The sequence below is a fragment of the Peromyscus leucopus genome, chromosome 5, assembly GCF_004664715.2.
Source record: "Peromyscus leucopus breed LL Stock chromosome 5, UCI_PerLeu_2.1, whole genome shotgun sequence".
NCBI classification, from domain to species: Eukaryota; Metazoa; Chordata; class Mammalia; order Rodentia; family Cricetidae; genus Peromyscus; species Peromyscus leucopus.
The window spans coordinates 88,664,868-88,685,218 of record NC_051067.1 but is presented as its reverse complement, the minus strand read 5'-3'; the positions used below and the strand labels follow the sequence as shown (position 1 = coordinate 88,685,218).

The window sequence follows — 20,351 nt, the reverse complement described above, 5'->3', positions numbered from 1 at the left end:
GGAAATGTCATGAAACACGACAGAATCCACTAACAAGGGTTTTAATAAGATAAGAGAGAGGAACAGATGTGCACAGGGCCTACGGAAAGACATGTGAGTGAAGGGGGCCAGGGAATCATGGCGCTGGCTTATAAAGGCTGGGCTGTGCCTGCGCACACAGGCCCATGTGGCTGTTCTACGCATGCACATAGATCACATGTTTGCATTGCATGCTTTACACAAGCAACAGTGTAAAGCCACAGTCCTAGGTCATGCGTTTGACCAGGAAAATGACTAGGTCCCACCAGGCATGCGCGACCATGCCCAACAATGGGGGTGTGTTGTGAATTCATATCACAGCCACCTTACCATTGGTGTCACCACTAGAAAATGGTCTCTCTCTTCTCCAGCAACCATTAAATGCTTGTAGAGCTTTTGGGGGTGTAGGGAGAATTTTAAAATAAAATAGAAAGAAAAAATCCCCAAACATTGCAGTCTTCTAGTGTTATAACTGAGGAAGGCTATTTATTTAGGGGACTCTTGGAGCAGAGTTTCACATGGTAACAGATCATGGTCAGAATGCTTTGGAAGATGGATGGAACAGTTTCAGATTCTGTAAGCCTATTTTTAGACTTCTTGTCTTAGTCACTTTTCTATTGCTATGATAATAAACTATGACCTGGGCATTTTATAGAAGAAAGAGTTTGATTTGGCTGGTGGCTTCAGAGAGTTAGATTCCATGGTGGTGGAGCACGGGAACAATTGAGAACTCTCATCTTGACCCCAAAACAAGAGGCAGAGAGAGAACCTTGGGACACTCCTCCAACAAGGCCACACCTCTTAACCCTTCTGAAGCAGTTCCACTAACTAAGCCCCAAGTATTCAAATATGTGAGCCTATGGGGACCTTTCTCATTCAGACCACCACAGTTCTTTATTGCCTACTGAATAATCCCTTGCAGGTTAGATCTCATAATGCTCAAATGAGTAGCATCTCCACGCATTATCCACTGACTCAGCCTTCACAGTCCTCCAGGGGCAGTTGTAGGAGAATTAGATCCATGTTTATCTATTTCACTTTATGACATGTATGTAGTGTGTCATAGACTGGTACTTATAAAGAGATGCAGATCTGGTAACAGTTTTTAAGGAGTCATCTGAGTAGAACTATATCAGTAAAATTTATTTTACATAGCAATAGCATCAAAAAACTGTTAAATATTAATATAACATTATTAGTAAACGTGAGTCTTGCATGTAAAAGTTCATCATAAGAGGCCCACATTCTTTCCACCCTGACAGATGAGCAGTTGAGTTTGTGATTTATTTACTCTGCCACAGAACTAAACAACAGGAAATCTGGAGCTGCATTTCAGGAATTCTGTTTGATCTCACGATCTCTCTCTCCCTCTCACTGCCTTGGTATTAAGAAGCAGTCAATGCTGAGGGCTGTTGTTTAGGAAGAAGAGAGACTAGAGCCCAGGCTCCAGTGTAACTTGTTGCTATTGTTCTCTGTGTCGGGTTCTGAACATCTACAGCTGCTGAATACAAATGGTGATGCTGTCAGTGTTCTTGCTGGCGCACTCCTGGGCATCTGAAGAGCTGCTCAGAATCTTGCTTTTATATGCTGTCTGTTCTTATGGGAAGTGCAGCCTAGAGGCTCTCCACTGAACCACAGAATAGCTGCTCGCTTCTGGGAAGAACCGCAGCCACAGCCAAGCCCGATAAGAACTCAGAAGTGATGTGACTTATTTTGATCAAAGGTGTCAAGAGCTCGTAAGACAGGGGTGAGGCTGCGCCAGAGAGTGGGTGTGCTGCGTGGTTTTCAAACTCACAACCCCTAGCTTTAATCCCCAAAGACAAGATAGTTGTCAGCTTCAGTAGATGTTCACAGTGAGCAGAAAGCCAAGAGGAGTGATAAAATGAACCACACTCATAAGGCAAGCAAATAAAGTGATCAAAGTAACCACCAAAGGGCAGTATGCTCAGAATCTTCCAGTGAAAACAGTTTTCCAGTGATGTATTGATGTTATTGAAACTATGTGTAGGTGGGTTTTTTTTTAAGTGTGGATTTATTGGATTAAGCAATAAATCATCGTGACAATGAGACTTCCAAAGGCAGATCCATTTTGTAAGAGATTGTGTTAGTACGCAAAGGAGAGAAATAGAGACAAGGATTTTTGATATATTCTGAAGATTAGGTAATGAGCTGAATGCCCCGAAAATAGTGAATAGATCAGCTGTGGCTCTTTTGTTCCACCCATGCTTCCCTTAGCTTGTCTGTTTTGCTTAAGGCATGTGGTTTCAGCAAGGAAAATTTAACAACTAAATACCAGACAGGAAGAAAAAGACCCCAAAGTTTGGCAAGAAGTGAAGAAATGAAATAGGTGCCCCCCGCATTGCTTAGGTACCAGAACTGGACCTGCCCCAGGCTGGTTCCCTTTCAAAGCACCTGCCTTTCCCTCTCATTCTGTTGCTATAAATAAGGGGATCTTCTAGCCATTGGAAGGTGATAATTGCATCTATAAATTGCTTCACTTTCAAGTTTCAATTTTAAGCTGTATTACCACTGTCCCAGTGGCCCTGCGAATGGCAGGAGGTGCCATTTCAGAGTGTAAACACAGCCTCCTCCGCTGCATGTCTTCCTGTCATTGAGTGGGGTGGGGACAGTGTGGAACCCTGCACATTATCACCATGAACCACTCACAGGGCTGCTTCTCGCTTACCCAGCAGTGGCTGCAGCCTGCAGTAGGCCAGCAGTTGGTCCCCTCTCTTTTGATCACATTTAGTAGTTGATTTTAAGAGGTAGAAATTTTAAAAATCCAAGAAAATTCACTATTTCAAAAATCAGAGGGAGGATGCAGAGAGGAGAGTAATGCCAGACTTACTGAGAAAAGGAATAGCTTCTCCCCCGCCCCCATTTTTTTCCTTTTCTAAAACTAGGGAATGCTGTCAGAGGAGAAAATAGTCCAGTGAGTACAGCGTGGTGGCTGGAGCTGTAACAGGACCCAGCCTGTAAAGAAAAGTTCTTAGAATGTATGGCCCCTGGGCAGCAATTACTCAGTCCTTATCTGAGTTGTTCTCTCCCAGGATGGTCCTGAATTCCAGACAGAGGGCTCTGTAACCCCCCTGCTTCCTCTTCTGCTTGAACTCCGCTGTGGTAGGGTAATCTCTCTTCCTGTTTCCGCAGGGTGGAGGACTGGAGGAGGCCTGTTCTGTACACAGGTAGGGGAGGAACGTGGAGAGGGCATTCAGACATTTGACTTAACCCAGCCAGTGTCAACAAGACACATCTTAGTTTCCTGGCTGTGGCCCCAGCCAACTTACTTGATGCAAGAGTGTGAATGGAAGCCTAGGGGTTACTAACCAGTCAAAGCCCCGGAGTCTCTGAGCTGTGTGTGGACATATTCCCACACTGGGTCTGCGATCTCAGAGCACTGGAGATTTGCATGTGCTGCAAATGTGGTCAGTGGAAATGAACTCTCAATTCAGCTTGGCAGCACGTGACTTCCTATTTCTGTAAGGTACTTCCAAGAGACTTCCTCTGTAAAGCCAGCTGAGAACCAGGAGATTTCCTTCAGCCAGTAGACAAAGTTGATTTCAGCTCTGGACAGAAGTTTGCCCTAAGAGATCGAGTGAGGTGTTTTATTTTGTTTTGTTTCTTTTTCTGCTGTTGCCAGCGTGCAAGGATCTCGTGGCTCCTGTCTGTGATCGAAAACTGAATACAGTAGTGCAGATCTCAGTAATCCACCCTGTGGAGCAGACCCTGACGAGGTACTCCAGCACAGAAATTGTGGAGGTGAGCCTGGCACGGGTTTCTCTCAGCCCCTGTCTGTCTCCGTCTGTCTGTCTGTCTGTCTGTCTGTCTCTCTCTCTCTCTCTCTCTCTCTCTGGACGCTGGTGTCTGTGTGCATTGTGCATGCTGCTCTCTCCTCCCCCACCTCTCCCTCTCCCGCCCCTCTGAACAGCTGACATAAGTTAGCCTGTGGTCTATGCCCGGCTGTTCCTTTCATCTGTCCTTAAGGAACGCAGATCTGAGGTTTCAAAGCAAATGCAGAATAAGCACATGGGAAAACTTGGGCTTTCCTATGAAAAGTTTTAGCTTTTTTTCCATAGAAAACCTTCCACTGTGAATTCCCAGAGAACAGAATACTGGTCTATATATTTGTGTGTCTCTATGTGTAGATCTACTGTCTATATTGATTTTAAATAAAATGGAATGAAAACATTTAATGATGGAAAAAATGTAAAATACTTACAGAATTTAAAACAGGTGAAGGGGTTTTTGCTCTTTACAGTTTTTCCAGCTTAGTAGTGAAAACTTTATATTCTCTACTATGTGTCTTTCAAAACACAGTGTTTTCCAAAGAAAGGTAGATGATTAACTTGATTAGCTGTAATGTTTCCGGGCAAAAGGTGTAAATATTACTCATGGGGATGAGAGATTTCCTATTTACATTTATCGTTGCTAATGCAACATTCAACGTGTATCAGGGAAATTCATTATGGTGCTGGCTCAGATTCAACAGGACAGCGTTTCCCTTTAGATGGTTTTGTTCTCCAGACACATATCATGACCTCAGTGAGTGACAGATACTTAAGTGAACATCTGGGGCTCTGGAGAGTGTACTCACAGCTCCTTCAGCTTCTCTAGTTTTTCGTAGACTTGTGAGCCCCACTGTTCAGAATGTGGAGCTTCTCTGTGCGAGCATGGACAGTCTGTTCTAGCCTTGGCTGGCTTAGCTCACCATTTGCTTTGAAGCAGTGGATGGAACCAATGATTCAGACTGCACTAGAGTCACTTCTATTCTGGGAGTGACCTAAATCCTGTGGGTAGTTCTGCGTCTGGCCCCTCAGGCAGCCCTGAACCTGCCCTGTGGAGACTTCGGGTTCCAACGCTGGTACAATGTATAGTTAGCCCAAATTGAATTAAAAGTAGTCTGACTCATAGAAAGACAGCTTGACTAAAATTGTAATGTCATCTTCTTAATGAAAACACTTCAGACATTTTTATAAATTGATTATTTTTAAACATTGCCAAATTTTAAAGCAACAATTTTCTTCTTCTGATTTTGTTCTACTACCCTCCTGATTCTCCTGTGATAAAACACACATATTTGAAATTCATTAACATAACTATAAAATTTATTTATGTTGACTTTTATATAGAATATGCACAGTTTTCTCAGATGTTTTATTCACTGCCTGTCTCCAAATGTGTCTGGCCAAGAAAAGAGCACTTTGCCTTTTGAAGACTGAAAGAATGAGGGAAAGAGTAGGTGAACACCACAGGCTTTCAGAAACTTTAGTAGACAAGTGGCTCATTGAGTTTTTACAACATTTCAAATCCATTTGGCTGCATGTATATGTCTAAAATGTGATGTTAGACACCAGGTTTCTGATTCGGAGGCACTGAAATGTCTTAGGGACCATATACCAAGCAATGATTTCTTTCCCCCAGTCCATCATGTTTAGAGTTCTTCTTACTAGTTTTCAAGTTGGTTTGGGGAATAAAAAGTCACTGTTAAACATCTAAAAGCAATCACATACTCATAGAGGATAGCTTTTCTAATGAAACAGAGTAAGAAAAAACATTTTTAAAAGGCTAACTAACACAGGATTGACAATGGGTTGAGAAAATAGCTTCATTCAATTTGGTGAGGCAGTATCTTAGATCATTTGTCTAAATGATAAATATATACAGCATAATATATGTATTTAAATGGGCTGGCAATGTGTCCTACAGAGATGTTCTGACTACAATTTTTAAAAACAAGGTCCTTTTCAAGACTAGTTAGCCACTTAAAAAAATGCAAGTTCCCCTACTCAGTAGCCCTCAGTACGATGGGGCCCTGGGCTCATTGCCCACAAACAACACTTGGCTCTTCAGATCTCTCTTTGAATAGAACTATTTCCTAGAAAAGCAGAAAGAGACACACTCTGCGTGTTCTCATTTGTCCCTGCATGCTGCCGGCTACAGTTGCTGCCTTATTGAATCTGTGTTATCTGCTTATACTGTTTCAGGGAACAAAAGACCCACTGTTCTTGACGGGTGTCACATTCCCATCTGAGTACCCCATCTATGAAGAGACCAGAATCAAACTGACAGTCTATGATGTCAAGGATAAGTCCCACGACACGGTAAGTACTTGAACTTCTTTCTCTGGGAGTAGAGAGAGGGCTTTATACTTTGCCAAGCCGTTGAACTTTGGACGCTACCAGCATTTTAAAGAGGGCTGTTTGCACTGCACTTGTGTTTGTCTTGTGGGTGCACTTTGATGTGTGTTGTTCAAACTCATTTGGCTTGTTACCAGCATGGTAATTAGCCAGGAGCAAAAGCTTGCTGGACAGACCTATCTCTTCTCTAAGAAGGCTGATTTGATCTCTTGACTTATATTTTTACTGTATTTTTAGGCTGATTGGATAATATTTTGGGGTGAAGGAAATTGGAACAGATTAACAGTCTAAATTTTAGATGCTGTAATTACTAAAAACTGGAGATTGACAGTACTCTACTCTCACTATTTATGTTTTTATACTGTATCTTGAGAAACAATTTTTTCCTGATGTTATTACTACCCAACATAGGAGTTAGTGGAGACACTCAGCGAAGGTTGTAATCAGCCTCTTTGCATCAAGGACTTGCAAAGTCTCACTGTTCTTTTGTCTAGATACTTCAAGCTTCCTGTCCAATTTGATTTTCTTATCAAATGAATTCTCTTGTCTGATTAGGCACATAGATGTCCTGACACTGTCCATGGAGATGTTTCTTATAACTCCTGGCCAGGTCTCGCTGCTGCTGGGAGACATTGAAAAGAGGATAGCCTAGCCTTCCTCTTCAAATATCTGTGCTGAAGTGAAGGTATATGTGTTTTCAAGGCAGCAGAACAATGGGATTTTTAATAGTCAAAAATGAAGCATGAGGCAAGGAAGAATTTTGTTGGCAGTTAGACCAGAAAGTTCCAAGGAGGGCTCTGGTTGAAGCCAAAGGAGGCTAATGGGCTTGAAGAACCACACAGGGGAAGTGTAGCCGTGACTCTGGCTTACTTGGACATTTCTGGTTTGACCATAATAACTCTATACAAGGTAGGTAGAAAGAACTCATACAGCCAGTCTACTGGTGAAGTTATTTAGTAGAGGAAAAATATATTAAGGAGATTTATATACATCAAACCGGGAATATTCACTTCTCATAAATTTTGGAATAAATTCCCAACTAAAAGTAAGCATATTCATGGGATAGAAATAGCCATGTCAACCTGCTACAGTCATTAAGAAAGAGAGTTGTAAGCTCAGGCTTCTGGATTTATTCCACCTACCAGCTTTGTGTCTAAGGGAGCTTCTTTTCTATATCTGTTTCTCCCTATATGTTTGAGGTGTTGTTATAAGGACAACATGAGTAAATGTATGTGAACTGTTTAAGGTTCAGCGTGTACAGAGACATGAGCAATTACTAATTACTATTACTCTAGTCATCACTTTGCATCATAGTTCCTCATAACAGGTACAAGCCAAATACAAGTCTAATGAACAAGATCATTTTCTATATTTAGTAACTTTTTTTCTTTTCTAAAAACACTGTTTTTAATTGAAATAGAATTCTAATTGTTGTTTATGTGTATATGGTTTCATGGCTGACCACTCTACATTGGAGAGCCATTAAAGGGGGTCATCCTGTGGGGAGGATAATTCTTTCTCTCAGAAATCTCAGAAGTTGCCTATAGTCCTTTATCGAGGGGTGAGACCCTTCAAAATCCCCCACCCCCATCTTGTCCTGTCCATTGCCACTTTCAGGTCTTTTTTTTTATACAGTCAGTTCTAGGAGAGACTTTCATAGCTGACTCCCTGGTATTCTGAGTCTTACAATCTTTCCTCCTGCTCTTCTACATGGTTTATATTCTAAAACAGAGGCAAGAATTTAGGAACATTTTCCTTCCTATTTTCTTGGGAGTTGTGGTTTTTCATTTTTCTTTTCTTGATTTGGGGAATAGCACAAGAAAATGAAGACTGTGTGGGGATGTGAGTGAGACCTGATGGATTAGGCCCAGAGCCTCCAGCTTCTTTCCGCTCTCCACAAACTTCAGTCAGATAAGAGAAAGAAAGGAAGGGAAAATCATCCAATGGGGAGCGAGGGAGAGCTGGTTCTAATGGGTGGTGGGTGGCCATGATGCAGCTATGACGACAGATGATGAGCTGAGGGTGTGATGGAGGCCCAGGAAGGGAAGCAGAAACATTTCGATTTGTGTTGTATCACACACATAATTAAAGGAAATCCTCCAGCAGTGCCCAAGTGCAGACAAATGGACGGAGACTGTGAGTAGGGTAGAGTTTTAGGAATCTTATGCTTCAGTAATTACGATTTGTCCCCAAAGAGTTATGCTTGTTAAACTTTTAGAAATATTAGAGGTTTATTAGGCACTTTTGTTGTGTTGATGTTGAAATACCAGACAGAAGCAACTTTAGGAAGAAAGGTTTAATCTGGTTCACTTTCGGGCATACTGTCCATCAGGCCAGGGAATTGAGAGTCACAGTGGTGAGCGACTTGGTCCAGGGTGGGAGGAATCTACAGCACAGCTCTTTATATCTTGGCAGCTCAGGAGAAAGAGAAAGAGAAAGAGAGAGAGAGAGAGAGAGACAGAGAGACAGAGAGACAGAGAGACAGAGAGACAGAGAGACAGAGAGACAGACAGAGACAGAGAGAGAACTGAAGTAGCCCAGGGTTATAATTCCCAGAGTCCCACTCTTACACGTCTAGTGGCTTACGCCTCCTTCAGGGGCATATGTCCAAATGTTCCCCAACCCCAAGCACAATGGCACTAACTGGAGGCAGGGCATTCACACAACGCACCTGTGGTATATATTTCACATTGAAACCTTAACACGATGTTATCCACCCGAATGCCTTAATCTACTGCAGTCCCCTCCACTTAAAATGCACACATTTATTCATCTTCCACAGGTAAACAGTTTGTTTACTCGACAGCTACACTTTCTGTTTGCCTTAGTTCTGGAAACTCATTCTGTGGATTCCTTTAAAGACTTTCTTCGTTGATTGGCAGTGTTCTCATACTAGAGTATTGGGTGAGCTGGGAACTCTAGCTGTAGACTAAAAGGTTGGAAACTAGAACACACTTAAGAGATGCAGCTGGCTGTCCTTCACCAAACACTGTGAACTAAAGCATAACCTGTTCCTTCAAATAGCTAGGAAAGTGGTCCTGATGATGCAAGTGTAAATGGAAGCATAGTTCAGTAATTTGCTAACAGTCCCCAGAGCTGCACCAACTTTTCATGTTTTCCCGCCATCTCTTGAGGTTCTCTTTGTCGTGGGCAGAGGAAGTGGGTGGGCTAAGGTATAGCTTATAAGTGCTTCACAACCTAAGTGCTTTAGATCCTAACACTTCTAAACCAAAAGAAATGAGACTGTGAATTTGTGTGTGTTTCCGAAGATTGGTGATTATGTACATATTCTTTAAAGTAGTTTAACTATCTGATTGCAGCAAGCCTTTAATCATATTAGACCCAGAGTAGTCAGGTCTTCTTGGTTAAATTGGCTAAGTCCTCTAGTTGGCCGAGGCTGATGACTTGGTTTTTGGGTCTTCCTATGGACTTTACCATTGCTCAGAGTTAACCAGTCAGATAAACGTGACAACTCACTAGTTCATGCTAACTTGCAGACATACTTGTGTTCCATGCTATTAGAGAGAAAAGTTGACATTTTCTGTGCTTGCAAGGCACTTAACGTGCTGTTACCTAGCTGTTCTTATATTCCTCTAAACAACTGGACCCAAGATTGATTATCTCAGTGACTTCAGAAGAAATGCAATTAATCTTCATAACAATCGAGACGAGTCTAGCTGTTGCTTCAGAATGACTGCTCCTCCTTCACATCCTTCACGGTCCCCTGCATGGTGGCACTGCCTTCTGGGACAGACAGACAGATACTGTTGGGCTGGGGCTGAGGGGGAAGACAGGAGATGTCAAGATCATTATCAAGACTATAGCATTTTGGTTCTTCTCTCATTATGAAAAAATATATATTTTCAGAATGGGCTGCTCTAATATCCTGCTGCTTAGTAGGGCTTTAAAGCCTAAAACAGAAGCCAATGGGCTAGGAGAAGAGAGGTATAAAATCTCCCCCAGGATCTGAAATTTAAATAGATGTATTTTTCAGAATTTATTTACAATATTCAGCCTTAGGGACAAGCAGGGAATTGGAGTCTTTTGTATTACTGTGGAAACTTCTGAGCAAGGAGAAACTTGTGGCAAAGAATATCAATATCAATGTTTGTTTCCCCTCTCTCCCATGCAACTTGGGGGTGTTGGAAGGTACTGGACCAAGTTCCTTCAGCCCTGCTGAGCAAGGCTCTCCAATCAGGCAGCACATAATTAGGTCAGAGCATTGCTTCTGCTGGGGGTTGGAAGATGAATTTCTGCTCCGTTTTGCAGAAGTGCCTGTCAACCTCCTTTTTGTTCTGGGGGTAAATAATTCTTTGCTCTCTCCATCACTGAATTAGTTCATAACACAGAATCTGGTGTGTAGTGGACACTCAACAATCCTAGGGTTAGAAGATGCAGCCTGCCTCACTTTAAAAACGGCCAGTTACTGCTCTGACTTTCCACTGAAGCCTTACAGAGCATCAACCGCATCAACAATGTGGCTACAAATGTATTGCTTCCTGTGTTCTCTGCCACAGGTGGATAGCATTAGTGCAAATTAGTCCCTAGACAAAAGGACCCTGTTCTCTGCATCTGAGGCTTCTGCACTGGATCTTTCAGACATTCAGTCTAGCTAGTTAAGACACAGATTCTGTTGTCAGGGAGTCATGGTGTGGTGGGAGACAGATGGAGCATTCAAACTCCACCAAGCACTCCATGCCTGCTTCCTTCCATGTCAACAGTCCGGTGAGTGGGCTGTCATTGTGCTGACTCTGAAGATGTAGCTGGTGTCTGGAGAGTTCGGGCCATGTTAACCCCTTCAGCTCTCCAAGCTTGGATAGTGCCGTGACCCAGGCATTGTTGGTTATCTCGCCTTCCCTTTCACTTTCACCCCCACGGTATATTTTCACTTCAATAGATGTGTTAAGAATACTCTTATCATAGAGCTTAAAAGTTTATTATTTTAAAAGAATCGGTGTTAAGACAGAGAAGGTCTAGAACCCAATTTTAAGCACTTAAAACATATATATTCATATATATGTATAATATATACCATATATAATCATATATATAATACATTTGATTATATGTAACATATTCAAATATATGTATATATTTGATAGACATTTAAGTTGTTTCTAGTATTTGACAATGATGAATGAAACCTCAGATATCTGTGCTTTTATTCTCTTAGATATATACTGAGGAGTATAATTGTTAGATGATAGGGTAGATTTATATATATATGTATATGTATATATATATATAACATGAATATAAATATATATCCAAATATATTACATAATGGAGTATCTAACGACCATTCATAAAGAAAAGTAAAAAATAGCGGTAAGACGATTTGTGAGATTTCTATGTTTACGACCATACTTTTGTCTTCACTTTGATCATGCTTTCCTGTATGTTTGAGTTCTCTGTAGGCCTTTCAACCTGCCCCTTCTCCCAGCCTTGGCCTTTGGGAAGGCATAGTTTCCAATGGGGGCTAGAGAGCCACACAGAAGGAATTACATTCTTGAAAGTTTGCTACTCCAAATGAGTTTGCCTCCCATGTGCCTGACGAAAACTGGCATGCTTTTAATAATGGGGTGCTTATTTTATATTACTGTATACTTTAACTATAATAAGATCGATGCATATAAAATGATGAGTTTATCAGCTACATATGTGCATGTAACTTCTGCCCAAGACAGGGTAGAAACCATTCCATTTATTCCAGAAAGTTCCCTTGTGACTTTATGCAGCTTACTGGCAATCCCATACAAACTCAGACAACCACTGTCTTATAGAGGTATTTCATTTATTCTTGAAATTTATGTGGTTGAAATAATATAGTGTGTTTTGTCTAGTGACTAATGACTTGTGCTCAGCATAGTGTTTAGGTCAGTTCATTTGCTGTATGAATCAACATCCCATATTTTTTCTTGCTGAACTGAAAGCTTTTGTGACAGGCTACAGTTTGTTTATTCATCTCTTTATTGGTAGACATTTAGTTTGTTCCTAGTATTTGACAACAGTGAGTAAAACATCACATGCTTGTGCTTTTATCCTCTTGGATATACACTGAGGATTGTAGTTGTTAGATGATAGGGCAGACTCATGTTTACCTTTCCTAAAACAACCCAACTCTGTCCCATGCCACACTTGCTCCTTGCTACCTGGCATTGCTAGTCCTTTCATTTAGCAGGATTTCCTGAACTGCATTTCCCAATGGCTGACTATGTGTAAATCTTCATGCTTATTAGACATCTTTATTACTGAAGCTTACAAGCCTTTTGCCTATTTTTTAAAGTTTGCTTTAATCATTTCTTAGAGTTCTTTGTATAGTGTGAACACACATGTTTTTGTTGAATAATTGTGTTGCAAGATTTTTTTAAACCTATGACCTAATAATTTCCTTAGGATGTACTTAAAATTTTTAAAGCTGATATTATTTTTTTTTTTTAGTTCAAGATTAGTGTTTCTTTTTGGAAATTGTAATAAGAACACTGAAGGCCTCCCTTTTAACAAGACTTTGTGCATAATATTGTAGCATGAATCTTAAAAGTTCTTATTAATAAAATCAAACCCGAGGCCAGTTATTGGGGTGAATACTGGAAGGTCAGAGAGACAGAACAAGCCACAGCTATCTCACCTTGCCAATTCCTCAGCTGGTCCTGTTTCCTCAGACTGGAAGCTTCTGTGTCCTCATTCCAATGGCTCTCAGCTGAACTGCTGCTCAAAAGCCTGAAGCTTAACCAGGCCAAATGCTTAACCAGCCAAATGCTTAACCAGCCAAATGCTTCTAGTTTCTCGTCCTCATGCCTTATATATCTGTCTGCTTTCTACACCACTCTCTGGGATTAAAGGCTGACTTCCTGGTATTAAAGGCATGAGTCACCATGCCTGGCTGTTTCCAATGTGGCCTTGAACTCACAGAGATCCAGAGGGATTTCTGTCTCTGGAATGCTAGGATTAAAGGCATGTGCTACCACTGCCTAACTAGTGGCTTTTCTGTTCTCTGACCCCAGATAAGTTTATTAAGGTACACAATATCTTGGGGACACAATACCACCACATAATATGGTACTTTAAACTGTAGTCTCAGTGTGTGCGCAATCTCTAGAAACTATTTGTCCTGAATAAGTGAGACTTTATGTCCAAGAATTAGCAGATCCTTAGTTACTCCAGCCCTTATCCTCTGCATCATAGTTTATCCCTGGCATTCTGAGAGTTTGCCAACTTTTAAACATGTCATACAGTAGCGTCAGCAATGCTTGTCCATATGTAATAGACATATTTCACTTACTATAATGTTCTGGAGGTTCATCCATTTTGTCTCCTGTGAAGTTTCCTGTTTTTTTAAAGGGTAAATTATGTTCTGTCACATGTATTTATCACCTTGCCTTTATCTATTTGCTTATAAATGTGGTTTGTTTCTCCTTGCTTGCTATTATGAATAGCACCACAATGACGCTAGTGTGCTAATTACTCTTGGAAATCCTGATTTCAGTGAATTGGTATAAAGAAACAAAATTACTGTATTATATTCATGTTTAATGTTTTTGTAGAAGAGTCTAGTAGTCCTTAGATTTCTTTTCATTTTAGTTGGATGTTAGCCTGAGTTTTCTGAAAGGTTTTTATAAAACGTGTGACTTCTTCATGTCCTGTGAGGTGACAGTCTTTTGTCCCTTTTACACCTTAACCTTTCTACACCTCTGCATCCCCACCTCTGTCTTTGTTCCCACTTTTTTGCGGTGTATGTGTCAAGTACATCCTTCTCAGGGTTGCTTTGTAACTGTTTTCTTTCTGGTCCCTCTCCTGTTCCTGTTCTCTCTGTGACTCCCACCTCACACACAGTGCTATTCTACATCATCTCTTCAAGGATGTTGTTAGTTTCTTATTCTATTTTTGTGTCTGTTTTGGACTTCCACAAAAGAAGGAAGGATACTTATTGATATTCTGTCATTTTCCACAATATGATGATGCTACCTGCATAGAGCATTACAGTGGAATAGTAAAACATATTTACTAAGGACCTGAAAACAAAATATTTGAACCCTAATACTGTAAAACTAGCAGAGGAAAACTCAAGAAAAGCTCCATCACCTGGGATTACTTTACTTTCAGTTTCAGTTAGGTAAGATGAGGCAACTTCCTGGTATGTTTTGAAAAGGTGATCAGCTTAATTGCTGTTGATCACTTGAGGAGAGAAGCAGTGTATGAACTGTGTGTACTAGTGCCCTCCCTCCATGCAGCGTTCAGCAATGGCTGTTGTTGCAGTTTTCACTGCTGTCTACTTTTGAGTAGCAAGCATTTTTTTATTGTCTTATTTAATCATCATGAAAGAGTATTGAGAAAACTGAGGGTGCAGCAGGAGTCTCAGAGAGCGCCTGCCTGTCTTTAGAGAGGAGTCATGCAAACTCCTTACATCGAGTTTGAGGAGATCCTACTCAGGGGATTTTAAAAATATTTCCCATCTCTCATCACAGGGAATGAGGATGTCAGGGGTGAGCTTTAAGTTAGAACCACATGTTCCTTACTCTTTCATTTTTTTCTTTTTTGAGGGGTAATGATGCTTAAGGTCACATGAGGTCACACCATGTAAGGCAAACACTCTACCACTGAACTTCATCCCCTGGTATGAGTTATTCTTTCAAACAACCCCTGTGGTCACTGCACTGTTCTAGAAATCACTGGTACATAAACAATACCACAGTAAATATGTAGGGAAAAATGCAATAATTTCCAAGCATATATTGTGAATGCTAGTTAAGCTGAATGCCAAAACCTGAAGAATGTTTATGAACTTATCACCAAATTTCAATTAAAATATAGGCATAAAATGATAAATTGACTAGTATATACTACGGATGGTCTATATAAGAAAGCATATGCCTGAACCAAGTGAAGTTATCTTAGGAAACTAGAGCACCTCACTGTCACCTCCTCTGTCAATGTGGCCCTTGTTGTTAAAAACTGAAGGAGAAAATATGGTGCAAATGAGACATTTAATGTCTTTGCTAACAGATAAATGGCTTACAAGAACATAACAAAAATATTTACCAATAAGGTCTAATAAATCTTTTAAATAATTAAATATGGAAATACACTTGATATGAAGCTTACTACTATAGTTAACAGTATTAAGCATTTCTTGGAGTGTATGAGCAATGAAAAAATTCTTTGCATGTATGAAGGCATGGGCATACTTCTCTACTAATACTTCTCTACTAATCTGATAGAAATTCCAAGAAGCTTCCAGAGACTTTAATAAATAAAAACCAATATTATTATTTGGTAAACTGGGTATAATTGGCTGGTTATGGACTGTCTTAGTCACTGTTCTATTGCCGTGAAGAAACAACATGCCCAAGGCAATTCTTATACAAGAAAGCATTTGATTGGGGCTGTTTACAGTTTTAGAGGGATAGTTCATGATCATCATGGTGAGAAGCAGACAGGCATGGCATTAAAGCAGTAGCCGAGACTTTCATATCCAGATCCACATTCAGCAGGCACAGAGAGAAAGAGAGAGAGAGAGGCACAGAGAGAGAGAGAGAGAGAGAGAGAGAGAGAGAGAGAGAGAGAGAGAGAGAGAGAGACAGAGACAGAGACAGAGACAGACAGAGAGACAGACTGGGCCTGGATGGGCTTTTGAAACCTCAAAGCTTGCCTCCAGTGACACACCTCCCCCAGTAAAGCCACGCCTCCCAATCCTTCCCAAACAGTTATGCTCCCTGACTGCCAAGCACTCAAACATGAGCGTCTATGGGAGCCATTCTCATCAAACCACCACATGGACATTTATACACTGGTAGCTTCTTCTTGAATAGCATTAATTAGTTGAAATAGTATTTCTCATGGAGGAATATTCAATACAATCTTTATAAATGGAAGAGTATGACTATGTTTGAACAGGAAACCAAACAGAAATTGTCTAAGTTCAACTTATAAATTGAATGTAGTTTTTAAAAACGTCTCAAAAATTCCTATTTTATGGACAGGGATATTAAGTATTAGATCAAATTTTAAGTTTATAAAGAAAAAATGCTGTCTAAGAATACAAGGGTAGTTTTAAACATAATGATAACACTAATCTGATCAGGTATCAAAACATAACATAAAGGGATTGCAATTAAATCTGTGTGATGTCCCAAAAATACACAGACAGAGAAGTGAGGCCTATTAGATCTGGAAGCTGACTGCAGGCCACATGATGGTTTAACATGGTTAGGACAACTTAACTCTGCAAGTAAATGATGGAGGGTTTCACCAAATAAGCTTATATGGCAACTATTTACCTGGAAGAAAATCATGTCACTATCCTGTTCCATCGAGAACTACATTTCAGTAGATTAAGTGAGTAAAATTAAATAAGCTGAATAGCAACTATTTACCTGGAAGAAAATCATGTATCATCCTTTCCCATTGAGAACTATATTTCAGTAGGCTAAGTGAGTACAAATGAAGAAGTTGAAAGAGGGGATTATACAGATGTCTGGGGCAAGGGAAATTTTCTGAAGAATGGCACTCTTAAAATTCATATATGGCTACTCATGACTTGATGATAATCTAAGATTTGTATGGAGGACCATATGGCATAAAAAAGAGAAATAGTAATAGATGTGGAAAATCATTGCAATTTGAAGCTAAGAGCTTAATCTCTATTATATGAAAATTACCATGTGAAAAATGTAGTAAAAATTAGGCAAAGAATTAAAGAGACAGGCTTCAGAGAAGTATGGCAGAAAAATCTTCCCACATTTTTTTTTTGTTAGAAACACAAACTTAGATAAGTAATTTGATTACTATGTTATAAGGCTGAAACATTTTGAAGAGAGTCTTTGGCAAGGCCATAACAAAAATGTATCCTTATAAAATGCTGATGGAATGTGTTTTTCATCTTCAAAAAGTAATTTATGGGATATTTTAAAAGAAAAAGTACCTGTACATCTGCTTCAGCCATATTGTTCCTTGTTATCAACCCTAAGAATCAAAGTGCCAAGACTTACAGGTAAATGCAAATGCTCTGCTGAGTCTAACTCATCACAGGCAGTGGGAAATGTGTGCAAACGGAACTCCAGCAGGACCTCATGAAGTCTCTGTGAAAGAAGGATGCAGTGCATGTGTTAGAGATGTAAAAGGGCAAAGGCTGGAAAGACCATCTGGTTTAAAGATGCTGCAGAAGCCATTAAAAGCCCCATTTAAATATTAGTATTATTTTCTGAGGCGGATTCTGAAGTACAGGGCTGGCCTTACATTTTCTATGTAGCTAACGCAAGCTTCAAATTCCTGATCCCCATGTCTCCATTCCAAAGTGCTAGGGTTACTGGTATGAGCCACAGTACCTGGCTATCATTTCTTTTAAAATAACCAATGATAAAGGGTGACTATGTATATGTGTTATTGTATAGGACAACTATGAATACGTAGAAAGATGTAGAAGAATCCATACTATAGATGGAATGGAGGAAAAAAATTAAAATAAAATAAAAAAGAATAAAACAATCATGGTAATAGATTTCCTTACTTAAAACAAAAGTAAATAAATAAAATCACTTAAAAAGAAGGGTGTCTCTGCCATAGTCCTATGAAGAATGTCATCTTCATCCTCGGAGGTTTCCATAATCAGGGTTGTCATGGTGAAAACTCTTCCACCCCGCCCCCACACACAGGAGGGTCCACTGTGAACAAGGGGCACATGGGAGCTGGCCAGCAGGTGTGGGCCTGTGAAGGTAGGAGGACATGCCATCAGCGACAGTCCACATGCAGTGAAATCTGTCAGCGAAAATAACCCAAGGCAGGTAAGAGAAGGACAAGAATGGCAGTCACTCTGACACTTCCTGAAGCATATGAAGACTCTTTGAACTATGGGGGAAGTTTACCTGGGCTGTTGCATATCACATAGCCTTCTTATGCTAGTAGAGTCCATAAACGGTAATTCAGTCACGGTTCAGAGTGGACCCCCACATCATTTACCTGCTTATTAAATCACCCGATGCCTGACCAACTTGTGAGGTCTGTGTGTGAAACTGGAGTCCTGGGTTGAAAAAGCTCACTTCTACTCTGTGCTATTTTCCTCTACTCTGGACTCTTGGCCCTGCTCCTCTTATCTGCAAGGTTTCTTCAGCTGTTGACATTTGCCTGGTGGCTTAGCCCTTATTGTCTGCCTGGCCATCAGTGCTGTGTCTGTCTACCCTGCAGCCCTTTGGGCACAGCTGTCTCTGTGGGCGGATGTTTGGTAAGCTCGCTGTTTGATGGTGGTGAACCCTTAAATAGCCAAATGTAGGCAGTGGGGACATGTGTCCTGTATTAGATTCCTACTAATGCTTGGCTTTGTAAAACTGAAGTGTGATACATTGCCAAAATATTTCTTCTGTTTTGAAAGGAGCAGCAGTTAGTTATTCAAAAGCTTTCACTGCTCTGGCTAGGAATAGCTTTTAATTACCGCAAGTTTATATACACAGCGCAGTGGGAACAAAAGACAAGTCTGAAGAAACATAGGCTTCTCTGGGAGTCATGTGAATGGAATGATAATTACAACCAGGTTAGGTTAAACTGAAGTGAAAATTATCTTTAAATGAACGGAAAAGTCGTGTGCATATCAACAGAAGGTGATGGCCCATGCTGATGAGTGTTGAGGGCTATCTGTTTCCACATCACAAAGATTTTCTTTTCCTCTTGTCATGACCATGATTGCTTGAGTATCATGAATGAAGTCAAACTGTCTTTTAAAGTGTGCTCATTGAGGAGGGCTCTAAATGCTGTGCTGGCAGTGGCTTCTGTACCATGTCCTCAGGAATTCAGTGTGTGAGTATGCAAAGACATTAGTCTTGTATACTAACTATGGGCATAGCTTTGAACCCTAATGAAGATTTGCTTTTGGAAGCTGTCAGAGATTTCTTTAACTAGATATGTGACTTATTATTTTATACGTTTTTTTTTTATATTGCCAGTTGAGTTTTTTGAAGAAGTTATTGATAAGCACATTGTATTCAACTATAACTTTACTTTGCTTCCTCTTAGAATTGAGGAGATTGTTTAAGCTGGTATACTTGCTTGTCATTCTCCAATTTTAGCTGTGAGGGAGTGGAATGTGCGGGGCTGCTTTCTCAGATCTCAGAACAATGGAGAACCTGGGCCTTATCTCAGAAACTCTAGTCTGTAGTTGTGGTTCATACATACACACACGTTTAAGTGTGAATCTATACATTAATATTCATGAGTGTGTGTGCATGCATGTATTTGTGTGCACACGTGCTGTTAGGTACAGCTTTAAATTTTAAATTCAAGGCTTAAGTTCATTTACAACTGAAAAATGGCCAAGGTATGCTTGGAAATGTTATTCAGAGAATAACAATGTTCTTTGTCTCTACAAAGAACCTTTCCAGCTAATGCAGCCCCCAGGCAGGGCATTCCTTTTGGATGGGGCAACACTGCCTCCCTCTGCTGCTGTCCTCAGCATACACAGGGCTACACGGCTGCATCTCCTTGCAACCTAAGAAGGTATCAGAGAAAAGACGATACCAAGCTGGAAATGGACGATACCAAACTGGAAAAGGACGATTATATTAAGAAGCATTTAGAAGCCTCACCAGGGGTTGCAAGAACCAAGATCTGAACAGCATGGAGAGAAAGTGGATACATAGCAAACGCTGTACCAAGAACATGTCACAGCTGGGGTCAGGGGTACACTGCTTAGCCACCTCATAGATACCTTTACAGCCAGAAAGGCACCTTGCGAGTCCAAGACAGAGTTTAATGCCAGCGACTTTGGCATAAGATCTGCTACAGACTGTGTGGATGTGGATCTCAGCGTCTACTGTTCTGAGGTGGAGACTTCAGTACCTGCTCTCTCAGTGACTGGAAAATGTAAAACTCCTGCAATGTTGCTTTAGAACATCAGAATGTGGTGGGAATGCCAACACTGGCCACATCTGCTCCATGTTTTGCACTCAGAGGTTCATTTTGAGTGACACTGTGTATGTCTAAGAGAAGATTTGATGGTTCCAGGCGCCATGAGGTTCACTGTCCTTGCCATGTACCTTTCGGTCCAACATCTCATCTGTGCTCTTGTTGGGTGACCTGCAGCTGGGACAGGTCTGTAAGATGCTCCGGGGCTGGGTCACTTCAACACATGTAAAGAACAATGAACAAAAGCCCATTCCTCTGCCTTCTGATACTGTGACATCCGCTTCCTGAGTCTCTTTGTTTCCGAAG

General features: G+C 40.7%; 1 protein-coding gene across 8 annotated transcripts in view; it reads left to right on the top strand.

Annotated features, from left to right (window-relative positions):
• Positions 1-20,351, top strand: part of Inpp4b (inositol polyphosphate-4-phosphatase type II B) — a 726,443-nt gene that overhangs the window by 402,277 nt on the left and 303,815 nt on the right. For 6 of the 8 annotated variants that reach the window (XM_037206141.1, XM_037206136.1, XM_037206137.1 and 3 more), the window contains 2 exons: positions 3,659-3,777; positions 6,003-6,119. In XM_037206141.1, coding sequence (XP_037062036.1) covers positions 3,659-3,777; positions 6,003-6,119 — 236 coding nt within the window. Of the gene's footprint in view, positions 1-3,170; positions 3,204-3,658; positions 3,778-6,002; positions 6,120-20,351 lie in introns of those variants that run through there. The other 2 variants (XM_037206144.1, XM_037206142.1) reach the window with 2 other exon arrangements.